Source organism: Ambystoma mexicanum, chromosome 6q (assembly GCF_040938575.1).
Source record: "Ambystoma mexicanum isolate Mex_15411 chromosome 6q, UKY_AmexF1_1, whole genome shotgun sequence".
Taxonomy (NCBI): domain Eukaryota; kingdom Metazoa; phylum Chordata; class Amphibia; order Caudata; family Ambystomatidae; genus Ambystoma; species Ambystoma mexicanum.
Window position 1 is genome coordinate 1,119,228,118 of NC_090937.1, and position 18,809 is coordinate 1,119,246,926.

The window sequence follows — 18,809 nt, forward strand, 5'->3', positions numbered from 1 at the left end:
TACTTATAGTGACTGTGTTTGAACTTGCTTGATATATTAGTGCCAGTGTATTTTCATAAGTGTGTTTTTAAATAAATAATTATATACTTTTATACCAAAGCTCTGGTCAGTGTTTGCTTGTTCTACTGTATTTTTAGTCCTATTGTGTATACTCTATATACTGCCTAACTCTTCTTGAGAGAAGTCTTACTGCTCAGCCACAGCTGCCAGGTAAATCTGGGTGGTGCAGACTGCTACCAATTGGGTTTACTGCTTACTCTTGTGGTCTTAAACCTTTTGCAGTGGTCCCTAAGAGAACCGCACAGGTTTCTGCTTAAAAGCACAGTATGGCATGCTCGCCAATGCCACATGCACAAAACATCCCAGTGTGCTCTTGTATGGACATTGGGCCCAAAAGACAAAAACAGATATATGTTCTGTTACATAAGGGAGCACCACATAGACGCCGTTAACCAACAGGGTGGTGACTTGTGCAGCATACAAATAATTGCTGCAAACATATCACTGCATTGATTTGCCATGGACTACTCTGCATGGTGACGCACAATGGACTCTACTTTCCTAATCAATGTGCCAGTTGACATTGAGTTGCCATCTGGTATGCGCACTAGGCAGTGGCTGGCTTTTTAAGACAATTAAAAGACCTTTGATCCTGAGCAGATGCATTTAGGCCATGTCCCAAAGCAGCCAATGGAATACTTAAGCAAGAAAATTAAGAGTTAACCTTCCCAGGGATGCGCCATATGTAACTAAACAGTAATATATATAAAAAAACGTTTTGGTGTGTCAAATAAAGAGACATAAAAATAAAGAAAATAGTTACATTTCTGTGTGGCACGTTAATTGTCTTTGAAGAATGCATGGGTTTGGTCAGCTAACTGATACTTGTACTGGCCTGGTGAATAAAAATGCCCCATATTCAGTTCTTTACACTGAAATGTTAAGCAGATACTGTGTAAAAACAATGACTTGTTAAGTGAGCCATCACTTATAAATTGCCCCACTTGAAAGGCTATCAGCACAAAGAATGAGGGGCACGGGGTGTGTGACTCCAGAGCACCTCACACGCTGCGTTTGGAATATGCATTGGTTTGTTTGCATATTCCGAACGCATTAAGTCATCCACAAGGTGAAAAAGCAGCCAGCCGCACATCACAGAGGAGCACTCACCGGTACAGCAGGCTGCTTAATCTGCTGTCCGGCAAGCTTAAAAGCAGCTTTCTGGGTGGGCCCCTTACTGCGCCCCCTCCCCCCCACACCGGAGCTAGTTAGCTTGGCGCCCCGGGCCAAGAAACAGGGCTGAGTGGGACGGTTTAGTGGACTGAATAGTCAACTGAACCGTCCCTCTCTCACTTCCCACTAGTCCCTGACCTCAGCTCGGACAATACTGTTAAGCATGCACCGTGAAACTTGTATTTGCCTTTTACTGCAAAGTGTTTTCAGTAAATGAAAAATACATTTCTAACATCTCCATACTCACCAGCAAGTTCGAGTATCATGCAGATGGTACTCGCCCTTATAAAAACTACTCGCCAATGCTAGTGGGCTGGTGGATTTTGCAAGCCCTGATTTTATATATATATATAATAATCGTTTTATAAACATGTCGAGGAAAAGTAGGATTATAGCTTTATTTGATCCATCCTGACTAGAAGATTACAGTAAAAGCTTACAACAGTGAGATTTATAAACTGTTTTCACAGCAAAAGAAAACGTGTTTTAATACTTTATTCACATTGAAAGAAAATGCAACGCACTGTAATGTCATCTGCTAGAGTCTTATTTAAAGGATAGTTCTGGGACTTTTTTTTTATTGTCCCTACGGTTCGGCCATGTGTTTTTAAGCATAAATCGGTAGATCGTAGAAAACTTTCCTATGGACCTTACCCGACTTTTCGTCCATTAACGCACTCGAAATCAGCCGCCATTTTCTGATAATCCTATCATTTCCCCCCATCGCCCTGGCTCACCTGCTTTTGCGGCACTAAATCAAATCCCCCGCCCCTGAGCCTGACATCAGCAGACGCGTACCGCCCATTTCGCAACGCCAAAGCACGTTTCGTGTCAACAATCGCTGCGCCTCAGCTAATGAAGTGTCGCCATGGAAATGGCAGGACGCCTCTTTCCTCAATAAGTATAAACACACCGTTTCACAACACACAGCAGCAGATTTTCGATTCCATTCCTCTCTCTGTGTTACTTTGAGTATTCTGTGACTCGTTTCTGTGCTCTGGTCAGCTACCTTCGCCGCTTCTAGGCCTTGTGAACACCTGTACCATCTCTGTAAATTATTTTACTTTCTTTACCACACAATGGCTACAATAATGCCGTATATGTACGAGCCCGAGTACACCGAGGAGGAACTACTGGAAAGGCAAGCACGCGAAAACGATGGGGATTCGGACGGCAGTTGGGAGGACCAGTCAACGGATGAAGAGCCTGGACCATGTCGCATGGACGGCGTCTCCACCTGGTGCACGTGCAATCGGTGCGAGCTAATGCCAACTGAGGAGGAGAACTGCTGCTGCCGTGAAAATTCCGGGTGCTTGGCCTACATTTCGGAAGGCGAGCCAAGTCCGCAATGCATCACCGAGCTGCCAGAGTTCAGGGAAGCCTGCCTCTCACGGACCGTGTTGAGGATGATGATGGTGCTTATGCACGAACTTCGCGGTACTGTTCGTCCGCGTAATCCGAGTAACGAGTAAGTATACTCTGGTTTTGATGTCAGTGATGCCACTACTATTTCATGGTCGTCTCCCACATATAAAATTACATCTACATATCATTTGAATGCATGTAAATGGGTTCCATATTGTGCATTTTCTAGATAGAATTTTTTTCAAAGCAGAATGACATTTTTTACCTGAATCGACAGTGATAAGAAAGTTTTGTCATTTTAATACAGTTTGCATCTTTCTTTTTCACAGGTGGTACAGGCTGGTGGCCTATCGTTGCTTCACTTGGTGGCTTCACGGGAGGCTCGGACACCGCGTTCGGAGAGTAATACCTGCCTGTGCGGTACTTGCCATTAGACAACATTTCCCCAGCGACAGTGGACAATACCGCGGATTTTCCCTGGATGTGCTGCAACCGGAACTTTACAATGTGTAATGTTTATTATTTATGTTCAATTGAAATTAAGATCTAAAATAAAACCCAACATATATTTTAACAATGGTTGTTTTGATTTTTTTAATGAATCTAGTGTCTCCATTGAATAGTCTTCCTGTGTCTTGTCTTGTCACACCACATGTCTCCGGCCAGCATCCTCCCTCACGCTGGCCGCCCACCATCAATCCACATAACCGTTGAACCCATATGCAGCAGACATACATATGTTATTTTGCGGGTTGGCATCAAGCCTCCCGGCCTTGCCTCCTCCCCCAAAAATACTTACCACACCACTTTGTTCAAGCGTTGGCAATAAAAGGCTGTTGGATTTTATTGATACAAAACATGGTTATAGGTAAATAATCAATATGGTTGATCATAATAAATCATCCTTTTGGGCACCGGGTACAGAGATGACCCCCTCTGGCCCGTGCCGCCTTGCCACCACAGGCAAGCCTGCTGCTGACTAACTGCCTAGGCATCCAGGGTCTCCAGGGTGAACTGCACCCATATATTCTCCTGGGAGGGTGAGGTATTTATAAACTCACCCCCCTGCCTTCCATGTACTAGATCCTGCAGCCTGCCTCTTACATGCAGTTAGATGGCCTCTCCTTGGTGAGGCCCTGCGGCAAACGAGTCTTGTCTGCACGACCACCGCCCCAATCCACCCCCGCCATATCAAAGGCAGTTCGCACCGGGGTACTTGCGCTGGCAAGTGGAGCTGTCAGGGAGCGATAAAGGCCAAGAGGTGCCAAAGACCATGTACACTTCAAAGTGGTCTATAGAGCATGGGTTGTTGTTCCCATGTCTACCTCCAGACCCTGTGTCTCCTGCCAAGCATCCCCCCTCACGCTGGACGCCCCCCTGCAATCCACATAAGTGTGTCTCCATTCACGAGTCTTCCTGTGTCTTGTCTGCATGACCACCGCCCCAATCCACCCCCCGCCCTATCAAAGGCAGTTCGCACCGGGGTACTTGTGCTGGCAAGTGGAGCTGTCAGGGAGCGATAAAGGCCAAGAGGTGCCAAAGACCATGTACACTTCAAAGTGGTCTATAGAGCATTGGTTGTTGTTCCCATGTCTACCTCCAGACCCCGTGTCTCCTGCCAAGCATCCCCCCTCACGCTGGACGCCCCCCCTGCAAACCGCATAATGCCACGACATATACACGTCATTCATTCACAAACACACCCCTGTTTCGAATTCTTTATAACCCACTTCATATTTCTAATGAGAACTTCTTTGCGCTTTGCTAGTCAACCCGTGAAGGTGCTGGTTATCCGCTCTTCGTCTCTGTGAACTTCCGTGACCACTTTGAGGAAACTCGTCAGTTTGCAACCTGTGAACTGCTCCCTGTTCGACGACAAGAAACTACTCTGATCCCTGCATCTAACTGTTTGTTCGTCAAGGTAAGGCCATGTACCATAATCATTTTGCGTCCAATTTTTTAATTTATATCTATTTGCTAGTAGTCATCAAATTGCATCCATGTTTTCTTTTCGTTCAAGACAGTACATGCAAGGAACTAGTCACATGTTCTGAGTTTAGTCAAATTATTTTTCTATTTTTTTTAAAGTTATTCAAATACTTATCCGCATGTGAATAACGTGTATAGTTCCAAGAACCAAAACGAACCTTGCATTGAACCTTTAATGTGTCATTTAATTTTTTAACACATTGGTATTCATAGAGAATTGCTGATCTTTACTTTTCAGAACTTTCCACAATGCCTGCCTGTTCCATTGGCGGTTGCCCTTCGAAGACCCATAATAAATCTGAAGGTACTATAATGCATGTTTTCCCTAAGACAATAGATCAGATAAGAGAATGGGTCCGATATTGCGGATATCCACCGTCTGAGCTTGAAAGTAGAGTCCTAGAAGTCTTTGCGGACAAGAGGGGTGATCAATACCGCATCTGCAGCAGGCACTTTAGCTCAGACATGTACTCCACATCATTGCTAATAAAGAAGAACACACCGCGAGCGAAGCGAAAATTGCTCTCAACCGCTATTCCCACTCTACTCGTCCACATCCCTCCACTGGTGAGTCAAGTTTACGTATTTAGCTCTCGGCCTTGCGGTAGTGTGTAGCATTAGCTAACAATAATTTCCCCATTTATGTATCCACTCAATATGAAGGCGGAAGATTCTCCATCCGTGTCGTTATTGCAGTCATCAGCCACTTCAAGCGCCTATCGGGTAATCTTACTTAGCTATTCTGCCACTGACTTGTTTTAGGCATGTAAATCAATAGTTTTAATTTATCGTGTAATTATTTTACCTAATGGTACACCCTAGTACTCGTCCTCTAGTCTTTGTTTTCAGTTATAATTATTGTTATCCAAAATAATGCAAGAACTGTCTTTCAGGGAGATGCTGAGGAGTCCAACGCATTGACGACAACCGTTGATGTCACTCAGATGCTCGAGGTACGTTTCCGGACAGTTCCATCGATGGAGATCATCAGATCTTGCATTCTTCTAGCGTGATTGTTACACACAATGTTTCTTTCGTTTTTAGCCATTGATATGTCCTTCTGTCGTCGCCCTCCTATGTGTCTTCTTTTTTCAATATTGTGTTCATTACTAATGAAAGTCCTATGTTTCAGGGAGTCGATGGAGCATTAGTCCAAGAAGAAGGGGGAGCATGCAGTTACGGGTCGGCGCAACAGCTTGCAGAAGTGTGCACCGCAGTTACATCGTCCCTTGATGTTCTTATGCATTTCGAGGTATGGATACTGACAGTTCGATCAAGCGAAATCATATGACGTGATTACATCTGCTATACTTCCTTCTTTATTAACGCAAGTACTATGTTTCAGGGAGATGACGGAGCTTCTTCTACAAGAACATCACCCCTAGTAGTTGATGCAGATCTCTGGGTGGTGACACTTCCAACGATCGAGCAAATCGAATCATATTTAGATATCCATTATTTATTTTAGACAACTGATCATTTGTGCAGGTCTATTTAGATGAGCCGTTGACGCCTGCACAAAGTTTGTTCTTTTTAACAAAATAGAAAACCATACTAATGTAATTACTGTGTTTCAGGGAGTTACTGAAGCATCATCTTCAATAATTTCATCAATGGAAGTCTATGAGGAGCCCGAGGTATGGATCTTGACAGTTCCATCTAAGTAGATCAACAATGCGTGAATAATTGTCGTTTGAATGTTCTACACAAAGCGTTCATTCGTGTTTTGCTATTGAGATGTACGTGGGTATTGGTCCCCAAGTACATTTTGTGTTTTCAATATTATTATACATACTAATGAAAGTTCTATGTTTCAGGGAGTCGATGGAGCGTCAGTGCGTGATGGATGTGCTTATCATGAAAATATAGTCGTTGCAGCGCAAGAGGAAGTGGAGACATGCACACACGAGTCGGAGCAACAGCGTCCTGATGTTGAAGTTCGAGGCAAGAAAGTTTCAAAGAAAAGAAAGCAAAAGAAGGTTAGTGTCCTGGTCACTATATTATGTTGTTTTTCACTGTTAATAGTTCAAGTTTAAACTGAACATCCCTTTTCCAATCTGTCCTCTAGTTGCGAGTGGGTGTACGAACTAGATCTACACAGACAGTGAAGCGAACGAGAGATGTTGCTTGTCAAACCTTTTGGCAGGGACTTGAGACTGGAGATGCATCGTGCCAATTGGAAGAATATGAAGTGATTGACAACGGAGCTATACCAGCACCAGCCATTGATAGTGAATGTCCTCCTGGTAGTTCGGATGCAGTCGGAGATCAATTCACAGAATCCACACCCGCAAAAACTAAGACCGCGAGAAAGTTGAAGAAATTGTTTTATTCACCCATCGCCGGAGAAGGAACAGATGTTGCTATGGAAGAGAATGAAGTGGACGACAATGAAACACCATCAATATCACTGAACATAGCGGAAGACGATATCAGAGATTCTACCTTTCATGTGAGTGACATGTCCTCAACGTTACAGGCCGAACCAGCTGGGATGCAGAGTGACAGTATAAGGAAAGAGGCCAAATTCATTGTATTCGATAGTTGTTTGATTGATATTATTATTCGGATGAAATGTGGGCATTGGGTTGGTGAAGTATGTGGGGAGCCATTGATTAATGTGACTCGTGCAATTCGAGGCACTAACCTTAAAATACATGCCACCTGTACAAAATATCATCCTTTCTCATGGTCTGCACAACCCATGCTGGGGCAACTGCCAGCAGGCAATCTACTTTGTGCAGCGGCTGCACTTTTTAGTGGTTCAAGTTTTAAAAAGTTAGAGTCTTTCTTTCAGTTTGTGGGAATCCATTTCATTGCAAAAACTCAGTTCTACAAATACCAAACCGATTATCTATTTCCAGCCATTAGCGAAGCTTGGAGAATGGAAAAAATGTCTATTGATAGTACATTCGCGGGCAAACGGTTCAGGCTAGCCGGTGATGGACAGTGCGACAGCCCAGGATTTTCAGCCAAGTACTGCACCTACCACTTTCAGGACATGGAAAGTAAGAAAATTGTGTGTTCGGTGGTCGTGCAGGTGTCACAAAGTACATCCTCAGTGGCAATGGAGAAAGTTGGCTTTGTAGCATCATTGCAAGAACTACAATCGCGGGGAATGGTGATCGACCTGATAGCCACGGACAGACACGTTTCAATTGCCAAGACAATGAGAGCAGAGTACAAAAATATAAATCACCAATTTGACGTTTGGCATCTTGCAAAAACAATCAATAAAAAAATGTCGGCTGCAGGTAAAAAAAAAGATATGCAAGGTATTTCACAGTGGTCCAAGTCAATCAGCAACCATCTTTGGTGGAGCTCAAAAACATGTGGAGGGTCGTTGGAAATTCTACTGGAAAAATGGCGGTCAGTAATGCTACACTGTAGCAACGTTCACCGCTGGACCACAAACCAACATTTCCACAATTGTGAACATGGCCATTTGTCCACGGAGGAGGCACGGAAGAAGAAGTGGTTGATTCCTTCATCACCCACTCACAAAGCCATTGAAAAGATTGTATTTGATAAAACTATAACAAGAGATTTGAGGGGACTCACGGAATTCTGCCACACAGGAGATTTGGAGGTGTTCCACAATATGTGCCTAAAGTACAGGCCAAAACGATTGCATTTTGGCATGGAGGGTATGATAAATCGGACTCTTCTAGCGGTCTTGGCACATAACCATAATGTTGGCCGTCAACAAAGTAGGACGACCGGAACTTTAGGGACGCTTCGCTACAATAAGGCCTTCACTAAAAGAAGTAAACAATGGGTGATCAAACCAGTGTTTGAGGATATGCAATATGAGTTTATTGAGAGACTTATTGTTGATGTCCTAGATAGGCACATACATGGAGTTGTGAACGAACCTGTGCAGGGGACAACTGCATTGCCACCCAACATTGCCTCTGTTCCATGTCCACCTAAAGCAGAGCTCATTGAGAAATACACATCACGGTTTAAATGATTGTAATTTGATTGTCTGTTCTCTCGAGTCTCCTCATGTTGCATGCCCATTGAATATGTGTATCTATGTAATGTGTAAATAAAAGTGATTGCTCAGTGTACATGCAATGTATCTATCCAACCGTGTTCATTTGCGCATTAAATTAAACCAAACAGTAATATAAATCATTTTTCAAAAATTATAGAATGTCTCCGTATTTATGGTTCTCTGGGGCTGCAAATGCACGCAGACAAAATGCAAAGATGGAGTGTAAATTTCAAGTCCTGTGAGATGGCCTTACACTGAATGTAGCTAACTAGGAATGTGTGCTCGTTCAAAGTGAAGGTCAGCTGCTTTGATTTTTTGCTCGGGTGCCGGAATGGCCCACGACTCAGTATAAGGTTCTATTGTTATTTGACCTTGACAGGCCGGGACCATCCCGAAAGACTTCTTTTTGGGGGTGTGGTGCAATAACGTAAACGATAATGAATATAATTTCAGAAACGAAAGCCATTTAATGTTCGTTCATTAGAAGAAATAACGTCGGCATAGAAGGAGTGGTATTTCGGGGCTGCCCTACGCACAGACACAATGGAAAATGCAAATATAATGTAAGTAACTCTTTAGATGAGTTTATACCGCAATTTAATTACTATACAGTAGCTTTAAAGACGGGTTAAGTTGTACTTGTTCGTTCTATGTGGCATATTGTTTTGTACCGCGCACTATCTTGAGGAGAACCATCTCCTTTTACGGAAGCACCTCAAAACCTTCCTCTTTGCTTCTGCTTTCTCTCTCCCTCTCCCCTGCTACAACTGGTCCACTGTCTGCGACCTCAGTCCTGGGCCCTTCCACTCTCCACCTGCACTGCCTCCCTGTCAACCCCTGCACTGGGGGACTGTCTCAGTATCCTACAGCCCCCCCTTGACGTATAATACCCAGTTGCACTGTCCTAGCTATGAAATAATTTCCCGACCTAATATATAAAATGAATAATTTTAATAAAGATCTGATGGTGAGACTAATTTCATTTTTTATGTTTTTAAAACAGGTACATCCTTCATTATTGTATGTGTCACGAGTACCAGACACCGGCGGATGGCTTTTTCAACCGCCAGTTGCTTCTCTGCGTGAACAACGTTACCACCCTGACCATTTTATGGGACGATCGCCAAGTACAAGTATGCCCTTACGCGGTACTAACGGCTAGATGCAACATAAAGCCCGTTGTGGTGGCCTAGTGCCTCGTTGTTGGAACAGCCATGCGATTATCAGTGCGACCGAAGAGCTTATTTTATCGTAAACCAACACCGTGTGTACTGCACACGAACATCGCTTGCCTCAAGACGAACTATTTTGGATCGAGAGCAAAGAAAAATGCAAATCGCTGAATATTCTCTAAACATTTGATGTCCAATAAATGTACTTTGCCAAATGTACAATCTTGCCGTTTGATTTTAAACCACAGTTTCATATTCCGAATTGTGGCGCTGTATTGTGAGATGATCTAAGACCCTGTGTACAGCAAAGGAACATCGCGTGCCTCAAAACGAACTTTTTGGAACGTGAGCAAATAAAAATGCAAATCGCTGAATATTCTCTAAACATTTGATGTCAAATAAATGTACTTTACCAAATTTACAATCTTGCGGTTTGATTTAAAAGTACAGTTTCATATTCCGAATTGTGGCGCGCTGTGTTGTGAGCTGATCTGTGTTTGTTTCCGGGTTCTGTGTGGAGTCGCGTAGAAGACGCCTGGGCGCGTTTGCCTACGCAGCACAGTCACGTCACGGATAGAGGCGGGGAATATGAATGTTTTGATAAAGTCTGTTTCCGGGGCGGGGGATTTGATTTAGTGCCGCAAAAGCAGGTGAGCCAGGGCGATGGGGGGGAAATGATAGGATTATCAGAAAATGGTGGCTGATTTCGAGTGCGTTAATGGACGAAAAGTCGGGTAAGGTCCATAGGAAAGTTTTCTACGATCTACCGATTTATGCTTAAAAACACATGGCCGAACCGTAGGGACAATAAAAAAAAAAGTCCCGGAACTATCCTTTAACACAGCATGCAACTTCATGCTTTCCCTCTCATTATTACCCCTCATTCAGACTACTAAGTGGACTACAGTCATTCCTTAAGCAACCCTGTATCTGGGTTAGGGCTGGGTTTTATGGACCAAAAGTCATACATCGATATTTTTGGACTGAATTGCGATATACATCTTAATAATGTTTATATTGGTTAAATGCTCAATTGTGTGCCGTCAACTACATGTGAGATATTACCAACACCTTTTATTTATAAGACATTTTATTTATAAGACCTTGATAAAAAAAAAAGTGCAAATACAGGGCTCCTCTTCCTGTTTGTGAATACACACAGCTGTGTAAATATAAAAATCTATATAAAAAATAGTAGTTTAAGTAATAATGTGTATATATCTTTATGTAACAATGTCTCCTCTATTGATTTTGAAAATATATGGATACATATCCAAAACGCGACATATTTCCCAGTCCTAATCTGGGCTATAAACCTCTAATCTCCTTCATTATAATGCTTTGTTGACACAAAGCAAAACTTCAGGAGGTGTGTGTGTGTGTGTGTGTGTGTGTCTGTGCCTGTGTCTGGATACAGCTGACCCTTTTAAAGCACTGGTGGAACTTTGGTTTATAGTGCTGTGTTTGTGCACTAGCCTGACTTTCACACATTCTCCTTATTTTATAGAGTGTGATTTAGTGTCCTTTCTCTTGTCCTATTTGTATTTTGTCTTCAGTTGCTGAGGGAAAACTCTTTCTCTATTTTCATCACCCATGAACAGCTTGGATCCTTCAAAGTCCTATGATTGTCTTTCAACCCCCCCATAATCTAGACTGGGAAGACTTCTGTGATGGCATTACTTAGTGGACAGCTGTGCCCTCATTTCAACCCATCCGGACCGTGCCAGTGCCATTTGGATTGTCCTTTTGTTTTATAAATCTGTTCATCCTCTCCACTGGCTTGTTAATTGGGGCAGTAAAACGCTGTGCTAAAGTATTACATGTTCCGCTACAAAATCTTACATCTCTGTGGACAGGACCTGGACCTGATTCCGTCTCCATCTTAGTGGAGACTTTCTTCTTATGTAAGACTTTGCAGAAAGTTCTGGTGCTGTAAATTAGGGAAAAAGTATGTCCGTGCGCCTCTCTAGGTTGAGTGGAGTAGTGGTTTGATGTGTGAGCAATCTAGGTATGCCGGCTGCAAGATCCAAACTGTGATTGATATTCTCTGATCAGTCAACAGTAAAGGTACAATTGTTTTGTTAGTCAGGTGTGGTACTGCGCAAGGAAAGGACATTCAAAGTTGATATATAAAAAAAAACAGAGTGTTTATTAAAGATTACATCAGAAGGATATGTAGGGTCATTTTATGTACAATCCTATGTTATGCAAGTTTCAGTCTAAGCCAACATTAACCAGATTGTGGCACGTGCTAATGTTTCACCCTGTTATGGGTTTTGTCAAGGAATAGTGTTGAAAATCGTCTGCATTACAAACACTAGAAACTAAAATGTTCCGGTTCAAAGTCATAGGTGGTCTTCGATTAGTAGCAATGTGTATAACATTTGTGTATCCCAATAATAATAGATTCTTTCATTGATGGTTTCACTGAATCCAGCGAATCACAGCCATCCAGATTCCAAAGCTCATTACAGCCTGCACTCCTATTACGGAGACTGCCTATATAGGATACCAAAAATACCAGACAACAGTCCAGGTGCATAAACTAGCCAGAGGCCTGGCTAGACCTTATCAAGTCCCACTAATTGGAAGTACCACCAGGACCTTATTAGCGGACACAGGAGCCGACCCTTAAAAGGGTGCACACAAGTGCCCATAAAGATTATTCATATGATGGGTAATGGCCTAAATGTATATGAAATGTATATATAAAGCACTATTTCTGTAAAGAAACACAAACCAATAATGCAATAATCTATTAATGTAGGGATACAGAAATGGTATACACATTTTCTTCATGAGGCTAGACGAGGCATTATTTCATTCTAAAGTTATCATAGATTTCTGTTGGGCCAGATCCTCTTGCGACTTAAGTTATCAATGCCTGGTGATGGGTTCCCTGCTCCTACACATTCTGTCAGTTGGTTCTTGCCCTGACATGATTGCTGTGGTGTCTCCTGGTTGTCAGGAAACCTACCACATGTCAGTTCTTCAGTCCAACTTAATATTCTCCTTAATCCTACAACTAAACATCCCTGTACCAAGTTAGGCAGAACAAGCAAATTATGGGCTCTGAGTAAAGAGGCAGGATTGATTACCTGACTGGTTCACACAATGCAAAAGCTGGTTTAAAGAAACAACCGACAAACATTTTGATGTGTGCTTTTAATATCCTATTGAAATGCCTTGGTCTTGCCTACAAAATCTGGTATGTGCTTTAATTCTAGGACAGGTATTTTCTTTCTTCAGCATGTTTGGTTGTTTGAATAATTTACAGAGTTGATTGTTTTAAGTGTTACTCATTTCTATCACTACTTTGATTAAATGTCAATTTTGACAAGTATGAATAAACAACCTTCCTTGCATTTATTGTAGGCTGTGGTTTCCTATTTTAGGTACAAGGTGGCAGCAGTTTTTTGAGATCTAGAGAATGGAGACAGCCTGGCGTCAGGCTGGCAGAGGTAGGGGCAGAGGCCGCAGTGCCACTGCGAATGATCCAGTAAGGCCCAAGCCAGGGTCTGAAAGAAATTCATCTCATCCAAGGTTAAATCCGGGTTCTTCAGCTACCTCCAGTCACTTCGGCTCTGGAAGAGGGGAGCCTTCTTATGCTTCAGTCAGCAGCCCCGTTGTAGCAGGAAATCAGACGGTGGTGATTAAAGGTAAGCACTAGTTTAAAACCTTTAGTGTGGTAATGCTATAGCCAAACCATCACAAGATACTTTATGATCTATTGTTTTTACCTTGATGTTTGTTAAATTCCATAGAAAACCAAAAACCGTTGATAGAAATGCTTGATCTGACACGTTTTTAATGTATTCAATTCCATCATTTAGGGTATTTTCTTTGACCCTTCTGATGACTAGATGTCTTTAATATTACCTTCAAACAGTGCAGTCCATCCTGAGTTGGTAGCTATATCATTAGCATGGGAAGACAAACTTACCAAAAGCATGCTCCAGCCATAATGGACCTTAATATCAAAGTAAATTATAAGCTCTTAGTGCAAATGTCTGGGCATAGTCGTCACACTCCAAAAAGATAATGGACATAATTATTTACTTTAAGTAAAATATTTGTATACAGTGGCAATTCATCTGTGACGTTTTATATTGCAGACATTGATCCCTAGCATGCACTGCTCAGGGACTCCATTCCCCTCCTTATTGATCAGACCCAACAAGTCCGAAACATGCCTGAGTGTCCCTGTGTTCCTTTAATAGATATGCCTTCAAAGCTCGGGTTCGGCTGCTCGTGTTGGGACGATAGTGCCGACTAGTTTGTATATAGTTGATCCCTTCTGTAAAAGTTCAGACAGGGCAAAAAACCAAAACATTGAGATGTTACTCAGGGACATTCTTAACTCATTGGTGCAATAGCTGATGTGGCTTCACCAAGAATAAAAGCTCTTGTTCCCTTTTTCAGAATGTTTCCATTTCATACTAGCTGTGCCTGTCATACCATACTATTTGAGCTCTCATACAGGGTACTTTCATACATACTTAGCACCCTCTCCCCAAGTTGCATTGTCAGATGCACTTTTGCTAGAGTTGCGACCAGAGAGAAACCACAGATATTCTTTTTTAAAACACTACAGTGCTCTTCTTTTTTTTTTTATATGAACATTTCAGTATGTATAGTAGTAGTAAGTGTCATGATTGCCTTATTGAGCAAAGTAGATAAACAAAGTTGAAAATAACTATATAAATTATTTTTGGATAGGTCATCATTCCTCTATTGCACTCTTTCGGAATACCATTATGAGAAAGGGGACAAGGATAATTAGCATTGTTAAGCTTTGTGGGATGTATTAACCCACTTATGCTCTGCCCTGTGGCATCACTGTGTCCTGATGGTGCCAGAATCATCAAAATGGCCGTAACACCCCTACGCGCGCCAACACTTATGGAAATCGCACTCTAGAACACGAAAAGATGGCTGCTAAATCTACCATGCATGTTGTCAGCGGTGGAACAGAGACCTCACTCCTGAAACATTATTGGGCTGCCCAATAAGTAGAAATGGAGCACAGAGGGAAAAGCAGTGCTTTACTGAAAGGAATCCAGAATCTTGTTTTCAAATTTTTTTCTTGGTTGCTGAAACTGCAGAATGCCGGTCCCAAACACCCACAAAACATCCAATATTCTTGCTGAGTGTCACACTTTATTTCATTCAAGAAATCATTGTGAAATTGCAATATCCTGAAAAGCTGAATATATCATCAAAACACCCACAGCAAGAGTTTGCCTGCCTGTGGGATTTGTCAAAATCTGGGCGCAGTACCAGCGGCCGCCTGAATGACCGTTTTCAAAAGCCTGCATTAAAACTGTAAACTTGTACCATTGAAATCTAATGTCTGAAATGTAAGTGGCCTGTTATCAAGAGTAACCTAAGTTTTAACTATTTAAACTTCATGGTTTAGAGTCTGGAATCAGTGTTCTAGCTGCTTGATTGAAAATTACAAGTTTATTTAAACCAAGAAATAATGTAACAAAACGACATTTAAATTTAAGCCTGACTCAAAGCCAAACCAGTATAAAAACCTCCCCCAGGAGGCCAGGCCTCTCTCCCTACAAGGAACTCACACCCATGTGATGATTAAGGGGTGGGAGGAGAACTTGGGCTGCTGTGGGAAGAGCACCATGGACTTCCTCCTACTCAAGGAGATACTAATTGGGAAGGATCGTAAATGGCCTCTGCCAGAAGGAAGGGGGCGGAGATTGCTTCTGAGCTGCAAGAAGAGGAAGGAGGCGGGGACAGACAACCATTTGTTAATTCACAAGGAAAAAAAGCACATTTTTAAAAAAGACTAAAAATTTACTGTGTATAATTGTGAAAAATATGTCAACAGATTTGTGAATGTGATTTTTGGCTGCACGTTTTAAGAGACGCCAGAACTCTGCGATGTTCTGGGAAGTAGTAGTGGAAATTATGGTCTTACTCCAAATGTATTTATGTCAAAAGCATGAAACTACAAACGCTTATGCCCATATGCAAAGCACACAGTTGTACACATTTTTGGATAAACTAGATATTGTGTTCTGGCCCAAAAGGGCAGAATTCTGTCAAAAGCGGACACAAGATCCTACAACGACAGGGATTGGAAGAGCATCTGCCACACAAAATATGTGATTTATATATGTTATTGTTATAAAGATTGCACACATGTAAATATGTATTATACTAAAAGTAGATTTGATGTTCAAAAGGCAAGGCGAGGATTCTCTGACTCATAAACCCACATCATCATGGTGACACCCTGTTTTCTCCTCCAATCAAGGGAGAGAGGGGATTCTAGCCAATAGCCTACCTAGGGGGCGCTCTTGGGAAAATCCAGCACACACCCCTTTACCATATGCATAAATAGAGCAAGCTGAGGACTTAGAAAGGACACACAGATCCACCCACTAACCGATTGCTGGCGGAGCACCTTGCGAGAGGACAGACATCATCCTTGCTCCAGGCTCCAGATACTTGGCACACAGAAAGTCCCATTCTATTGCTGAACCATTCTCAGCTAGGCCTAAAAATTCCAGAAACCAGAATCCCACCAAACTAAAAGGGGAACAAATGAAACAGCCGGGCTGTGCTGTAACTGCTTTCCTGCTAAAGAATTATTACCAGAATCAAAAGACCCAATCCGGTTGTGCCGTGCTGTGACCAGAGCCATTGCCGACCCAGTCCAGTCCGGTGTGCCCAGCAGCCTGTCCCGTCCGGTGTGCCCAGCAGAATTTCTGAGCAGGATCTCTGATCTTGACGGACCAGAATTCCTGACGGTTCTGTTCAAACCTATATAGTGAGTATCCATAATATAGGACTGTCACTAGCCTATGTACTGTCCATAGTAATCCCTATCTAAATCCATCTTATCTTTAGAACCTGCATTGTTAGAAATCTCTTTGAATTGCCTGAACTCTCTATCTTATCCCTACTATCTTCCTTCTGTAATATTATTGTTAAACATATATTTGCACTGATATATTTCATCTGAAGAAGGCAAGCTCCTCGGCAGGTAGTCGCCCTGATCCAGTGGCGCCCTGGTCTAGTGGTGGTGCTTCCGTGTGGTATTTGCTTCTTCATAGTCATCCCCTAGTGTAAAGAAATCCTGTTTGTCTTTTGAAAGCGCATCCCTGTTTTCCATTCTATGCCTATTTGGAAAAAAACGACCTCCACGAAAACGTCCATAACTTCTTGTAATTCTATGCTAGAAACAAGATTTAAATGTCTACTTGTAGCTAACATCCACAGCTTTCCATAGTACCAAAAACCGCATCTCAAATCGATATAGTTCTCCAGCATGGGGTCTGGCATGGATTCACATGCTCATGAATATTCCCTGTCGTCAGGCTGGGAATCCTCGGTAAAGAAAAAATCAGTATCAGTTTCGTTTCTGATCTGTCTTTCGTAGTAGTAACCAATCACTGATCTCTGCGTCAGACTGACCACAGCCAATGACTGCCCTCTACCTAAGCCCCGCCTCTGGCAGCCATCTTCAGATTTTTACCGCACGTTCAAGTGTTGGGATCCTCGTGCTATTGCTCTCGAGCGTTAGTGCTATTTTTCACGTTTTTTCTCAAAATTTCTCTTTTTCGGTCAAAAGAGCCTCAAGCTCCACCGTTTCTTCATCCGATCAATGGGGACCCGTGTCGGATTCGTCTACGCCCCTCAAGGGTGAAGATTTCGTCGAGCCACGCTTTTGGAGGACTCCAGAAGTTTCTCAGGCCCATCTCGGACATGGCCCAGGAGAAGGGAAGCTCGACGCCCGGAAAGCTGTTCAGGGTCTGCCCTGGATGCCAGCTTCAGAATGTCTTTAAGGAGGACGAACACTCCCTTTGTCTTAACTGCCTACATGAGGACAAGACGCACGTGGAGAAGGACTGTGCATTTTGCGGCAATATGTCGGAGCGGACCATGAAGGACCGCCATCAACGTCTCGCCAACTGGCTGGAAGGGAAGAGCCCGTCAGGCGAGAAGAAGAAGAAGAAGTCCGAGCGGTCTTCTAAGACCTTTGAGGACGTCCCGGCGACGGGGGTCCAACAGAAGGCCAAGCACCGCCAGTCCGCTGGCACCGGGAGCGCCGAACGGTCTGGTTCTACAGGCGCCAGGCAGGGCGCATCCTCCCCGGCGCCATCAACCACGAGCCAACGCTCTGGCTCGGGTAAGAGGAAGGCCGAGCACCCGGCGAAGCTCCTGGAGAGACCCCGGTCGAGCTCGAAGGCCCCATCGGAGGGGGAGCGAGGCGGTGACCCTCCCCCCCAAGGAGAAGGCGGTGAGTGCACCTAAGGTGGTGAAAGCCTTAATCCATCCGGCTAAGGCCTCTATCGAGACAGTCGCGGCGGCCCTGGCTCAGCCTGTGGAGGCTACACCAGTGGTGGAGACCTCGGGGCTCAGTCTCCCTGCCACCGCGGAGGGAGTCCTCTTTCATGCCCATCGACAGGACCCCCGTGAAACCTCCGACGGAGAAGAAAAAGGGGGGCAGGAGGTCGTCGTGGATTCGGCCTCAATCTCTGAGGAAGAGCTGATCGAAGTCTTAAGCCACGGCGTTGGCGTGGAAGAAGACCAGCCCGTCGGGAGGGACCCCGACGTAGGAGACGACAAGAACGTCGAGCGTGCCGACGGGGCTCCTGACCGCCTGCCGGACTCCCCTCAACCAGTGCCGCAAGACAACTCAGCGGCCATTTTGTTGGCTATACAGTCCTTATGCTCGGAGATAAGGACGAGACTGCCGTTACCACCAGCGGAGGAACCGCTCCCGACGGGGGACCCGGAGCCAGGCCCTTCTGGGAGCCCTCCCCCTAAGAGAAGAAGGATTCATCCTCCACCTCCTTTTCAGCCATCGCGCCCTGTTCAGCCCTCCTCCCCGTCCACGACAAGTGGGGATGATACGGGGACTGACACGGCCGCGACGGGTACAGACGACGAGGTTTACGACGAGGATCTCCCGTCGTCACCTCCCACCCGGGCTTCCCCGCCCGTCGAGATTGGATCGTTTCACTCCATGATCGCCAGGGCATCCGAGCTTTTCCAGCTCTGCCCGGAAGAGAAGAAGAAGG

General features: G+C 43.9%; 1 protein-coding gene across 3 annotated transcripts in view; it reads left to right on the forward strand.

The window, feature by feature from the left end:
* NFXL1 (nuclear transcription factor, X-box binding like 1) overlaps positions 1–18,809 on the forward strand; it is a 1,058,117-nt gene that overhangs the window by 32,706 nt on the left and 1,006,602 nt on the right. For 2 of the 3 annotated variants that reach the window (XR_011282282.1, XM_069631709.1), the window contains exon 2: positions 13,155–13,418. Coding sequence is in view for 2 of the 3 variants with exons in the window: in XM_069631709.1 (XP_069487810.1) it covers positions 13,190–13,418 (229 nt within the window). In the remaining variant the exon portion in view is untranslated. Of the gene's footprint in view, positions 1–13,134; positions 13,419–18,809 lie in introns of all 3 variants that reach the window. The other variant, XM_069631710.1, reaches the window with a different exon arrangement.